A 14378-nucleotide genomic window follows, 5' to 3' on the forward strand; every position below is an offset into this window, starting at 1 on the left:
GGTATGCCTACCATGATCACGTTTTGATTCACTGATGTACATAGCGCATTTCTTAACACACTGTTTGCATCTATTAGTTCATTCTATTAGTTCATACACATCATTTGCACCACCTGTTATTACTATACATTCACTTTGCAACATGCAGTTATAGTTTTTACAGTCTTTTAAAACTTCTGTCAGACCTGCTCCAGGTTTCACAATATTTGTAATAGAGAGATCTTGCTGGAGGTGAAGAATACTCGCAACACCTCTCCCGTGGCTGTCAGCAAGCAAAACTGTAGGTCTACTAAAGTTTATTTTTGTCATTTTATTTGCGGCAGTTCTATTTTTTAGCGTTTACTTCCCGCCAATTCAGATAAATAATCTTGGTGTGAGTTGCTGGACTCGTCATTATCAACTTCACAATCTGTAATGAGACACTGAAATCTGTTTCTTAACAGAACTTTAAAATTGTTTGAAGTCGATTAAGGTTTTGCACACTTCTTTGGTTCATTGTGCTCCTGAAATTGTCCGAGTTCTTTAAGTGAACTGATCATGCTCTCTTGTTGCTCTCAGTTCATTCTGCAGTGTTTCTAGTACTATAACTTCACGATTTGCCCGGTACATTTCAGTTGCAGCCAAACGTCCATTACATTTTGTTCCACAGGCACACAAAAGGTTTTCTTGATTTATTTTCGTGAAACGATGTGAGTGATACCATGTATACATTACCGAGCATGTTGTAATACCACTTGACATAATTTTGTCACCTAATATTCACCTTTAGATGCTAAATACTCGCAATTTACGGAGCAATTTACTACCACATCTATACTCACTGCCATCTTAGCTGAAAGGGAAGCATCAGTAACATTTAGAGTCTTGGTTGTCACAAATATTTGGCTGTCTCTTTTTAATATGTTGCAATTTCTGAGATTGTGATTATAACGGAACCTAAGAACACTGCTGTGTTATCTAAATACACATGGAGTTTGCTTCTATATTGATGTAAGAATGTGACAATATTCCTTAATCTCTTGCTTCCCAATAAGTTGTCTCTCCAGGTGAGGATGTGGCTCTATCAGCAGAATCAAACATTCCACAGAGATGGTATCAACAAACTGGTATCCCATTGGGAGAAATGTGTTCATCACCAGGGTCACTGTGTAGAGAAATAAATAAGCAGACATGAAGCATAAAGATGTAGAATGTTAATAACATTTGTTTTATTAAAAAAAAAGCTTTAAAAGTCTTCACATAAAAAATTTGGAAGCATTACTTTTCAGCATGCCCTTGTACACATTTAAGTCTGTAGTCCAGTATTGTTTCATTAGACGTGCTACGCCCTTCTGGCCTTAGCACATTCAGTACTATGTCCGTATGCCATATGAGCATTCATGTATTGACTGTGTGGATGGCACTCATATTCCGTATGAGCACAACTTTTCCATTCACTGTAATTTGTTTTCCCCACATGATACATGAATGGTTAGCTGTAGGATAGCCATACTAGTTAATATTTTCTCCACCAGAAGCAACATGAGTCTATTTTCAAGTGTTTCTTTACTGAAAATGTTATAGGAACATCAGACACTAACAGTCAGAACTGCCAACGAGCTGCAAAACAAGGAAGTTGAAGCAATATGATTTTTTTTCTAGTGCTCATATGGAAAAATGAGTGTGATGTATTTTGCCCCTTCACAAAACATCAGTGAATCACCAAAGAGGATTCTGTACACTTGAAAAGAAATTTTACATGAATTATGAAGCCAAACATTGTCATAAGTTATACTACAAATGAGGCTGGTGTAGACTGTGTCAATCAGCCTTACAGCTACTACCCACTTGCAAGCAAAACAATGAAATGGTGAAAAAATGTTTCTTTCACATTCTCCTAATGTCTACTGTGAATGATTTTGTTTTGCACAAGGATGTATCCAAGCAAAAGATATACTTAGTGGAATTTATATTAAAAAAAAGTTAGCACGGTCTTGATAGCTGTAGGAGAAGACATTCTACCACTGGAACCAACACTAGCCTAGAGAGAAATTTTAGTCGCAAGTTTCTAGAAAAGGTACCACCCTCTGTCAATGAATTAAATGCCATGTGCTACTATAACATTTACTCTGTCAAAGGGAAGAAAGAGACTGGCAAGCGGCTAAGACAAGAAAGCAGATGGCAGAGTGAAATGCTGGATTTTGAGTACCACAATGTTTTCAAGAGTACAACTTGGAAGTGAATTATGTATAAATTAATGTAATAATTTTCTGTTATAAAATATAAAATAAATTTCTACCTTTGAAGCTATCTTTTTGTTTTTATTTCTACTTGAAATCTTTGTGAGCAAATGTTAAAACTTTTTTTTTTGGGGGGGGGGGGAGTTTTTTTAGTATTTTTGGCAATGCTAATACACCAGGACTGATGCATACAAGCATGCATGTTTACTGATCTATGAAGTGTGCCTGTAAGATGCTTGATAATTCTGTGATTGTTATTTAAAATTTATAGAAAATAGCCATTTTACCTACACAATTGAAGAGGAGAGATAGCATTGCTGAATTTGTTAGTCTATCATTTTGCTCAATCTAGTCTCCTGTCAGTGTGTAGACAAGGCCAATCATACCTGTAATAGGAAATGAATTCAATGTTTTATTCTTGGTTAGGACAGAGAGGAGGGTGGTGGGTGTTCATTTTCAAGCCACACAGAAGGAAATGCAGTTTCACCATTTCAAATCTCTCTTACTCTACATGATACAAGTGCCTTATAAACTTTGGAGACATGTCCATGGCAATGCTATATTGTTCTTAATATTTTAATGGATGAGTCAAAAAAATGGAATGTAAAGAAAGGTGAAAGATAACAACTGTGGCATTTTTTTCACACAATTCTACTGAGTAAGTGGCACTTACCTGGAATACCTTTTAATATCTTCTGTTGTCTAACATACTTCTTGTATTGTTAGAAATTCATTAGCACTTTGTTAGTACACATTAGCCTTACAGACTTCCTGTGCCAATTGTTAGGTATGTAACAACCATCCCAATGGTCATAACATTTTCTCATGTCAAACACTTGTAAATTTTTTACTTGGGCATTTTAAAGAATAAATTATCAGTCCCACAGAGGACTTCTGTAATCTTATGTGTAAATTACCTTTCACAAACTGTGCATGCAAGACATTTGCTTAGTGATGACATTGATGATCACATGTGTTCTGGGAAATTTTGCTATTTGTTTGCAGAAGTATTTATCTTTAAGGTACTATACTTAAACATGTTCATTGGACAAGATGGTCAATTTTGGTGTAGAATATACAGAAATTAATTGCATAAATCTTTATTTGCAATTATAAAATAGTCATTTTGCCTTCATTCTGTCAGAACAGTACATTATTACACAAGTTTCTGGAAGTCACACTTACGTAAATTTCACAAGTACATACTGTTCATTAATACATCAATGGCACAAATTGCAAAGTATGACAAACTTTACAAAGTCTGTATTATTCAGGTACTTGTTGCTTATACAATATAATTCACAAGAGTGTCACATTAATAGCTACAAGTGGGAAATGAGCCATATTCACAGTGGGTGTGAAGACCTGTATAACCAAAAACTGAAGAAGGATGTACATTCCACTTCCACTTCTTGGTATGTCACTTTAAAATATGTAAAACAAATAACTTTTTGTTATCAATACATAAAATTTTCTAAGTTTATGTAACAAATGATTAATTACTCTAGTCACTATCTGTAGGTACTTCACATACTTGTCAATAATGATTAGGCCTACCTCTTATATAGAAAATCACCAATGCTATTCAAATAATCATTAAGTAGTATTAAATTACCTGGAAATAGAATTTTGGATGGATTTTCAAGTTTTTAAAACATGTTATGATTCCCAACAATCTTCAAAAGCATTTATATTTTTGAAATTTTTACTCAGCATTTTAACCCGTGTTTTATTTCCTTAGCCATAGTATAGCTTTCCTCTTTCCATTCTTAGACTGACAGTTTTCTTCATTTACAACAGTGTGTTGCCCACATTATTAATTCCATGTTCTATACCATTGCACTATCTCTTTGAGGTGTTTATTTTCTTTTCTCTACCACCCTTAATATTATTGTCAATACTCTTACACTTTCTGAGTGATACATCACATTATAGCTTATTCAGTTATGTTATTATATTATTTATAACTAATCAGTTTTGTTCTATGTTTTCTTTGGCAAATAAATTTATCTCTGCAACATCCTTGGTAGTGAAACTTAGTTCTCTTACATACAACTAATGTTCCAGTGTAGTGCATGCATCTGTCAAACAAAAATTGATATTACAGCATCCGGTTGGGTACTTTTGCTGTTTTACACATCACATAAATGTTTCCTTTTTTATTGTCTTTCTTGGAACACAAAGTCGACAGGTCCTGATGGATTCAAAAGGAATTCAAACTTTAGATTCAATTCACCTTTAAATGTAAGGTGAAAATCTCTTGCAACCTGAAAAATATTTGCAAAAATTAAATAATAAATACTATTTTCATGTGGTAAATCATTAATCAGAAAATAAAGGACAGTGGTACCCTTCTGAGAGTACAGTAAACCTGCATAAAAATTACACTGAGGAGGTTAGAGATGTAGGGACTTCAAAACATAAATCACTCACAGTATATAACTCTACTGAATATGACAGTTTTGCAATTTAATGGAGATACCTTATCTTGGAATGTCTTTTAATAATTTATCTCTACAATAAGTATATTTTCTGATGATTATTTATTTATTATTGTGTTACTAGTATTATCAGCATTGAAGTACCAGTCTGACCTTAGTATTGGGAAGAAAATTGTATTACTAAATATAACGGAGTTTTTGAGTCAGGGCGGCAACAGTGTTTGCCTAGAATTAGAGTTTTTATATAAAATGAGTGTACATGGAAAATCTTTGATTCAGGAATGAAGAGTAGTTTCATTGTAATCCAGAAACCAGTAATAATTCTTCACACTGCCTGGTGCAATGTATTTTCCATTTACAACCACGCTTTTGGTCTGAAAGGGTGAATAAGGCAGATTTGGAATGAAATACCTGTCAAACACAGCTACAGAGTTTCAAACAAGGAAATATTGACTTCCATACTGATTAACTGGTTAATATGAGGTTCATTTGTATGTAGAAAAGTATATGATACACAAACTCTTTAATCAAATAGAGGATTGCTAGTAACTCAGTGCTGAAATTATGACAGTTGATGACAGATCCCACTTCAGAGACTTTCAACTAAAAATCATTTACTATGTGATCAAAAGTATCCAGAGACGCCCAAAAACACACATTTTTCATATTAGGTGCATTGTGCTGCTACCTACTGCCAGGTACTCCATATCAGAGGCCTCAGCAGCTCCGCATATCTCACAGACTTCGAATGTAGTCAGGTGACTGGGTGTCACTTGTGTCATACATCTGTACACGAGATTTCCACACCCCTAAACAACCCTAGATCCACTGTTTCCAACGTGATAGTGAAGTGGAAACGTGAAGGGACATGTAAAGCACAAAAGCGTACTCACTGACCTCAACTGTTGACTGACAGAGATCGCCGACAGTTGAAGGAGGTCATAATGTGTAATAGGCAGACATCTATCCAGACAGTCACACAGTAATTCCAAACTGCAATGGGATCTGCTGCAAGTACTATGACAGTTAGGTGGGAGGTGAGAAAACTTGGATTTCATTGTAGAGCGGCTACTCATAAGCCACACATCATGCTGGTGTCTCGCTTGGTGTAAGGAGCGTAAACACTGGATGATTGAACAGTGGAAAAACGTTGTGTGGACTGATGCATCATGCTACACAATGTAGCGATCCTATGGCAGGGTGTGGGTATGGCGAATGCCCGGTGAACGTCATCTGCCAGCGTGTGTAGTGCGAACAGTAAAATTCGGAGGCAGTGGTGTTATGATGTGGTTGTGTTTTTCATGGAGGGGGCTTGCACGCCTTGCTGTTTTGCATGGCACTATCACAGCACAGGCCTAAATTCATGATCTAAGCACTTTCTTGCTTCCCACTGCTGAGGAGCAATTTCGGGATGGTGACTGCATCTTTCAACATGATCGAGCACCGTTTCATACTGCACAGCCTATGGCGGAGTGGTTACATAACAATAGCATCCCTGTAATGGACTAGCCTGAATCCTATACAACAGTGGTTCCCAACAGATGGTCTGCAGACCCTTAGGGGTCTGCAAGGTATGACAGAGGGGTCCGCAAGATGCTATTAGAATAAAAAAATATATTTAATATATTTCGTATGATAAAAATTTTTTGTTTTGGCTGCTTCCTGCATGAGTAGAGCTTTAGCGAACACTAACGTCTGTGTCTAGCATCTTCCTAGAGCCAACTGACACTAGCACACTCTAGTGCAAAACTATAATAAGATAGAGGCAAATAGTTCTGCTGTATGCCGTTAGACTGGGTGCACTACCTCTTTGCAGCTGACAACTGACAGTCATGAAACTTCATGGCAGATTAAAACTGTGTGCCGGACTGAGACTTGAACTTGGGACCTTAGCATTTTGCAGGCAAGTGCTCTATTATCTGAGCTCCCAAGCACGACTCACACCCCTCACAGCTTTACTTCTGCCAGTATCTCATCTCTTACCTTCCAAACCTTACAGTAGCTCTCCTGATAACCTTGCAGAACTAGCGCTCCTGAAAGAAAGGATATTGCGGAGACATGGCTTAGCCACTGCCTGGGGGATGTTTCCAGAATGAGATTTTCACTCTGCAGCGGAGTGTGTGCTGATATGAAACTTCCTGGCAGATTAAAACTGTGTGCTGGACCGAGACTTGAACTTGAGACCTTTGCCTTTCGCGGGCAAGTGCTGTATAGAAGGTAGGAGATGAGGTACTAGCAGTATTGAAGCTGTGAGGACGGGGAGTGAGTCATGCTTGGGTAGCTCAGATGGTAGAGCACTTGCCTGCGAAAGGCAAAGGTCCCGAGTTCGAGTCTCGGTCCGGCACACAGTTTTAACCTGCCAGGAAGTTACATATCAGCGCACACTCCGCTGCAGAGTGAAAATCTCATTCTGGAAACTGACAGTCACTTTACACAGAAACTCGCATTTCAGATGACAATTGGCCATTGTTAATTTATTGCCAGTGCTTTCACAGACCATGTTGTTTACATATTCAATATTCTGTATTAAAACATTAGTGTTTGTAAAGCGTTACTTTTTGCGGAAGCTACAGTTCACGTAGCTAAAAATGGACCGTTGGTTAAAAAGTGGTTCGTTAAAACAGGAAAGGCCCACAGATGAAGAGGAAGATAATGCATCTGATGTTCAAGCAAGTAAGTCAGTGACTCTCGAACCGAAGTTGTCAGTGTCCATTGAACCTAAATCGTTGGCGTCCCTTGAACCTAACCCTTCCAAAATCAGTGTTAAGCGTACTGGAAAAATTTGAAAATATAGCTCTGATTACTTGGAAATACATTCACTGGACCTGAGCAACAGCCTAAACCTCAATGTGTAATTTGCTATGAAACCAGCAAAACTCCAGCGCCATATTGAAACAAGGCACCCAGAGTGCAAAAGTAAGTCATTAGATTTTTTTCAAAAATAAATTAGGAGAGTTGAAAACGTCTTGTAAAACAATTACCAAAGACTGTGGTGCAAATGTAAATGAAAACGCAACCCTTGCATCTTACGAAGTGGCTCAGCTTGTTGCTAAATGTGGGAAAAACCACACAATTGCTGAGGAACTTATACTGCCATCAGCAGTAATACTTTGCAAGACAATGTTAGGTGATGCGGCTCCTAAGGTAATAGGAACTGTCCTGGCCTCAAATAATACTGGTCAAAGACGAATTACTGATATGGCAATTAACATCGAAGGAACATTGCTGGCTAGACTTTGCATGAGTGACATGTACGCTCTACAAATCAATGAAAGCACAGGCATATCTAAAAAATCTATAATGTTGGTTTTCGCATGATTCTTATGGCAGAACTAAGTGTTCGAAGATTTTCTTTTTTCATGCGAACTACTGCATACAACAGCAGATGATATTTTCACTGCATTAAATAATTATCTCAATGAACACAATGTAACCTGGAAAAAATGTGTAGGCTTGTCAATGGATGGAGCAAAGTCAATGGCTGGCAAAAATACAGGACTTCTAGCTCATATCAAAGCAGTAGCCCCTGAGGGGAAATGGAATCACTGTTGTATCCTTCATGAAGCCTTAGTAGCCAAAAGATTGCCTGAACCTTTGCAAAAGATACTTAATGAAGTAGTTCAAATCATCAACTACATTAAAATTCAATATCTGCAATCCAGATTATTTTCTTTGTTGTGTAAAGAGATTGGCAGTGAGCATGAGCAACTTCTTATTCATACAGAAGTAAGATGGCTTTCTCGACGTAGGATCTTGTCAAGATTTTTTGAACTTAGAGATGAGGTTCATGTCTTCCTTCTTGACACAAAGTAAGTGGTTTTTCTCACTAACTTCTCTTGGCTTTGCTCAGTTGCATACTTAGCTAATGTGTTTGAACACTTGAATGTGTTAAACTTGAGTTTACAAGGAAAAAATGTAGACATGTTCAAAGTTGAGGACAAGATTAGTGCCATGGTCAAAAAGTGTCAGATCTGGGCGTCAAGGATAGAAAACTAACTAACTTTTCTACTTTAAAACAATTCTTGGGGTCATCAGAGGAGAGTTTGCCTGACCGGATCAAGATCAATGTAGCCGAGCATCTACACAGCCTAGCCACCACTTTTAGAGAGTATTTCCCTGAACATGACCCTGACGACAGATGGATTCAAAATCCCTTCAGCTGTGAAGAAATAGACAAAATCCAAGGCCTCACTGAAGAAGAGCAAGGTCAACTTGTGGATCTGTCAAGCTGTGGTACGATGATAAACATTTTCATAGGTGATAAAATTACAGACTTCTGGGCATCAGCACGCAAAGACTACAAGAAACTTGAAGATAAGGGAATGAAAAACATCCTTCCATTTGCAACCATATATCGGTGTGAGCAAGCATTTTCTTCCATGTGTTTCATGAAAAACAAATATAAGAATCGGCTCGACATGCAGTCTGATTTCAGAGTGAAAGTTTCAAGTTTGGAACCTAATATTTCAGAAATAATTGGCTCAAAGGTCAGATTGAACTCATCTCATTAAGGACTGGAAATTAAAACTAACTGTATACTGATGGAGTACTCCTTTGTTACTGTATTTTTTCAAATAAATAATACCTTGTATGAAATTAGTGTTTTCTTATTTTTCACACATGTCTACTCAGTGCAATCTCAAGTGCAGTACACTTGAAAGACCAATATACTCAGTTTTAATTTTTTCCTGTAATTTTCAGTTCATACTCAATTTTTATTCTTTTTAAAGAGTTTGTTATACTAAACACCCAGATTTGAAGACAAAAATTTTGAGCAGTAATGAAAAACTTAACAATAACAAAGACGGCTAAATTGAAAAAGTTTTAAGCTCAACATTTTTTCAGTAATGAATACGTCAATGTTTTTTCTAAGTACTAAAAATAGAAAAGTATAAAAAGGCTCTTAATTTGGCTTTTTTAGGTACTTGATACTGTGATATGACAAGGTACCAATCATGCTTGATGAGGGGGTCCTCGAGAAAATTTTGTTGGGAACCCCTGCTATAGAACACTTTTGGGATGTTTTGGAATGCTGACTTTGTGCCAGGCCTCACCGACCAACGTCAATACCTCTCCTCAGTGCAGCACTCTGTGAAGAATGGGCTGCCATTCCCCAAGAAGCCTTCCAGCACCTCACTGATCATATGCCTGCGAGAGTGGAAGCTATCATCAAGGTTAAAAGTGGGCCAACACCATACTGAATCCCAGCATTACTGATGGAGGGTTCCATGAACTTGTAAATAATTTTCAGCCCAGTTTCTAGATACTTTTGATCACATGGTGTATTACAAAGCATGTTCTAAGAAAACTGATATTCAAATATCTAAGTGACTTCACATGAAAATCTGTATTTAACTGTGCAGGAACCACGGAAGTGTTGTGACATGCTACCTCTACAGAGAAGTATTGTTTTATTAAATTGTAAAGAAATCTGACAATAAACTTGTAGAAAGATAAAAATTTAAAATTTGATCATCAATATTTATAATTGTGTTATTCACTGAGGGTGCTTGAAAGCTATGCAGGAATGTAGAGTATACCTTTTTCATCTAAATAAAGACTATTTGCACCAAAAAAATCTTTATAAATAAGACATGTGTAAGAATCAAACGAGTTTCAACACTCTGTTATGAGAAATCTTTTTTAGTTTTATTTATTTATTTATTTATTGTTTCAAATGTTCAGTAACTTTTTTATGCTTTGATAATATCAACTGTTCTGCAGTCTCAGTAAACACTATAGAGACACTAACTAGACATTTTCTGTAACAATTACAACAATACATAAAAATAAAGAAGAAACTTTTATTATTTACCTTTTTTGTATTTGATAAATATATGGTTTGCATGATAAATGTTACAAAGTTGACTACGAGATTGCTTCATGGCATTAATAATGCAGGTAATAATATGTATGAGATGAAGTAAAAATGTTGCACTTGAGTTTATATCTTGTGAATCAAAAAGTAGGTATAATTATCACAAAAATATATATAGATTTACAACACCTACAGTTAGATAATAACTTGTTCTTTTCATCTTCAGATACAACATGCCTTTCCTATACATTCAGGAATTATAGTAATGTAATCAGTTTATTGATTACACTTCAAAATTTCCAGTATATCCTGTTATTGTGGTATGAACAAAATAAAACAGTTTTATCTTGTACATTTCAGATCTTACCTTTGCAAGGAACACTTCAAGAACCATTTCTGTAAACCTTTTCCCAGGACATATTCTTGTGCCAGAACCAAATGGTATGAGGAGTTCAGGGCTGTGGTTTGTGAAACACAGTTTTTCTCGCTCTTTAGGAATCCACCTTTCAGGATGGAATCCCTTAGCTTTAGTGAAATTTTTCTCTTCAAGGCTTGCCAGCCATGTGTGACATAGGACAACACACTGAAATGTAAACAGATTAATTTTCATTGCATGGATTTTGTTAGGTGCCAGTAAACATTTAGGAATTACAATTTTTATATAAGGCATTTTTAAGATCCACTTATCATAAGGTACAGTTTCAATTAATAGTTCAGAGAAAAATTTTACTTTTAATTTATATTTGTGTATAATGAGAAAAGTACAAGTGATGAGAATTACCCCAGCTGGTAGGGAGTAGCCACTAAGCTCTAGTTCATTTTCCAGTATACGGGCAAGACATATAGCAGCAGGCAGCACTCTGAAACAAACATAGAACTTTTTAACCTGATGAAGATATAATAATACATTTAATAACCTCTGATACTCATTTATAGCTATGTGTACCGAGACATGGCTTCTTTATTTATGGAAAGTGTAGACATCTTGGAAAAGGGAAAACATCAATATTTAGTTTATGAGAGCGAAGGAACTTTCTAACTTTGAATGAACACAAGAAAATACTTTGTTTACATGATTATGCGATTACAACAGTTTTCAAAAAGAATGAGGTGGTAAACTGACACCACACATATGTTACAAAATATTATACATAAATACATGAAATGAAGTTTTGAATTGAAATTGCTGTCTTGTGATATATTGTAATGTTCCCACCTCCAATACTCAAGGAAGATGTAACATGTGTTATCTGAATTATGTAAAAAGTTTTGTGAAATCAGTTACACGAGTTCCACCTAAGACAAAACAGTTTTTCACATGTTCATGTACTTTAGATAGCTATTACTAATTTCATAATTACCTGAAAGATTCTGATATGACTGCACGCAAGTACTTTGCATTTCGAAGGTTTTCACTGGTCACTGGAGCGCCATGAGGCACTAGGACAGAGATTTCTTCATGCAAACGACTCTGTACAGATGGATTCTTTGCCAAGTTATACAACAGAAAAGTGAGTGAGCTCCCAAGCTGAAAGAGGAAAAAATGTATAAAAACAAAAAATGGAAAGGGCAGTACGGCAAAAGGTGCTACAGTCAATAGATATTTTCAAACATCAGCAAATTAATATATATAAAAAGAGAGTTGTATTTGAACAGCACATGACAGCTAGCCCAGCAGGAACTCTGATCATTAAATTACTTCCACATTCTCTTTGTCTCTGCACTTCATACCTGAAAGCTACAGGTGTGTTTTGCTCATTATCCAGAAGAAGCAAACTTAGTACACTATGACCACAATTTCACACATAGATTTTCACCAACACCCTATCAAATGAGAGAACTACCTTATTCAGAATAATGGCTTACTGTGATGAACAATTATATCAGTTGTTTCCATTATTCAGAATGAGTGTCACATTTGTCTCAGGTAGACCCACATGCATACCATTTGTCCTCCGAGTTACAGAAGGAAGGGAGGGTGGATCTTTTTTCTCTGTGGCCTCTTTCGTCTTTACTGATCTTTCACCATCATCCAGTTGACTTTGAGGGTCTAGTAGCATAGTAGATATTAAAACAGATGGGAATGTTTTATAAAGAGGTCTCAGAGAAGCTGGGTACTCAAAGACCTTTAAAATTGTTAAAAATGTGTAAAAGGGACAAATTTATTTGTTATACATGTTCAGAACTCAGTTCTGGAGTGCTAATTTATTTTCTTTGGTTCTCATGACTCTTTGCTGTGTGCATTTTCTTTGCAGCCCAATATGTTTTTATTCTGTTACAAGCGTCCATTCTTTTCCAATGTGTTGTGGGTGTAACTGTGTAGCAAATAAAATACAAGCTCATCATGTTCGATGTATTATTTTTCAACCATGAAATAATCAATCCGAACAGGCTACGGGCCCAGAAACACAAGACAAATAATATTTTTGTGAAAATTTACTAATTAACATGGAATAATAATTCAAATATAATTGCACCATGCGAGGTTAGTTTTCTGGCCATCTGTGAAAACAAAAATAACTTAACCTCGAGATGGAAAGTGAGATTTTCTATATAAATAAACTCAAAGGTGTTGAAAATCGGACTGTCTGGAAGTTTCAAGTATGCATAGTGTTGAAATCACACAATGCTTGAACTGTTGTCAATGATTCATATTATCTGCCTGAAGATACATCTGATAACACTGTGTACAGCAAGTTGATTGCAGCCTGGATGAAGTGTGACAAAACAGCTCACTGAATTATTGTCATGTTTGTTGAAGAAAAAACTATGCTGCATATTACGAACTTCAACACTTGAAAAAAAATGTGGGACAAGCTAGTGTCTATTTATCAACAAAAGTCTAGAACCAGTGTTTACATGTTACTTCATCAGTTGTATACTTTGAAAGAGAAATCAGCTAATGATATAGTGACACATATTGCTACAACTGCACATTTTCCACACTGCTTGTAGTTTCTAAGTGAGAAAATACCTGAATAGATGGGTGTTACAAAAATTCTGATGATTCTACCAATGGCATACAAATATTTTGTCAGTGCACAGGAATTTGTGCAGGCAAGTGAATGAACACTTAGCAAACTGATTTCCAGGCTTGCCATTCAGAAAAATAGAATGAACATAAATGATACATGTGAAAGTAAAGCGTATGCAGCAAGCAACAGCTCTCATAAAAATGGTGGTAAGAAACACAATCATTTTGCAAAATCAGGCACTTGTCACTATTGTCACAAGCCATGTCACTGGATCAATGATTGCAAATAGTGTAAAACCCAACTGCAAACCACTCTTCACCCACTGGAGAAGCTCTAATAGAGACGCAATGTTCAGTGCAGCTGACTGAGGTACAACTGGAGAAGTATGGTACATGGATTCAGTAGCAACTGAACACATGTTCAGCCAGTATTCTTGGTTCACCACCTATGCAAAATTTCCAGAGATGAGACCTGTTTGTATTGGTGATGATGTTGATGATGATGATGATGATGTTCAGTTTGTCGGGATCTCAACTGCCTGGTCATCAGCACCCGTGTATTGGTGATGGAAAACACATTCCTGCTCTTGGATCTGAGGACATTAATATTCTGGCCTACACTAGAATGGACATCATTAAGGTTTTGTACATTCCTGAGTTAACCTACAGTCTGTTCTGCTTTGGTTCAGTTCTCAACAAAGCTATGACACATCAGTCTGACAATAGAACGTGTAAATTTTTAGGGGATGAAAGTGTTGTTACTGTGAGAGGCAGACATGACAAACTATTAAAAACTAAATTTAAGGTTGTTTCAAACCATGAGTTTTGTGCAAATGTTGCTGCGTGTGAACCTTTTTTGGTGGCACAAAATGATGGCACATCAGAATATCATGCAAATTAAACAAGTTTTGTCAGTGCCAATATAA

General features: G+C 36.3%; 1 protein-coding gene across 1 annotated transcript in view; it reads right to left on the bottom strand.

Annotated features, from left to right (window-relative positions):
* Positions 1 to 3355: 3355 nt before the first annotated feature.
* LOC124722851 (ecdysone 20-monooxygenase) overlaps positions 3356 to 14378 on the bottom strand; it is a 163365-nt gene continuing 152342 nt past the window's right edge. Inside the window, exons 8-11 of the mRNA XM_047247976.1 lie at positions 11840 to 12006; positions 11260 to 11338; positions 10846 to 11061; positions 3356 to 4486 (exon numbers count right to left, since the gene is read on the bottom strand). Of these exons, the coding sequence (XP_047103932.1) occupies positions 4379 to 4486; positions 10846 to 11061; positions 11260 to 11338; positions 11840 to 12006 (570 nt within the window). The 3' untranslated portion in view covers positions 3356 to 4378. The remainder of the gene's footprint in view (positions 4487 to 10845; positions 11062 to 11259; positions 11339 to 11839; positions 12007 to 14378) is intronic.

The sequence above is a fragment of the Schistocerca piceifrons genome, chromosome X (genome assembly GCF_021461385.2).
Source record: "Schistocerca piceifrons isolate TAMUIC-IGC-003096 chromosome X, iqSchPice1.1, whole genome shotgun sequence".
In the NCBI taxonomy this organism is placed as follows: domain Eukaryota; kingdom Metazoa; phylum Arthropoda; class Insecta; order Orthoptera; family Acrididae; genus Schistocerca; species Schistocerca piceifrons.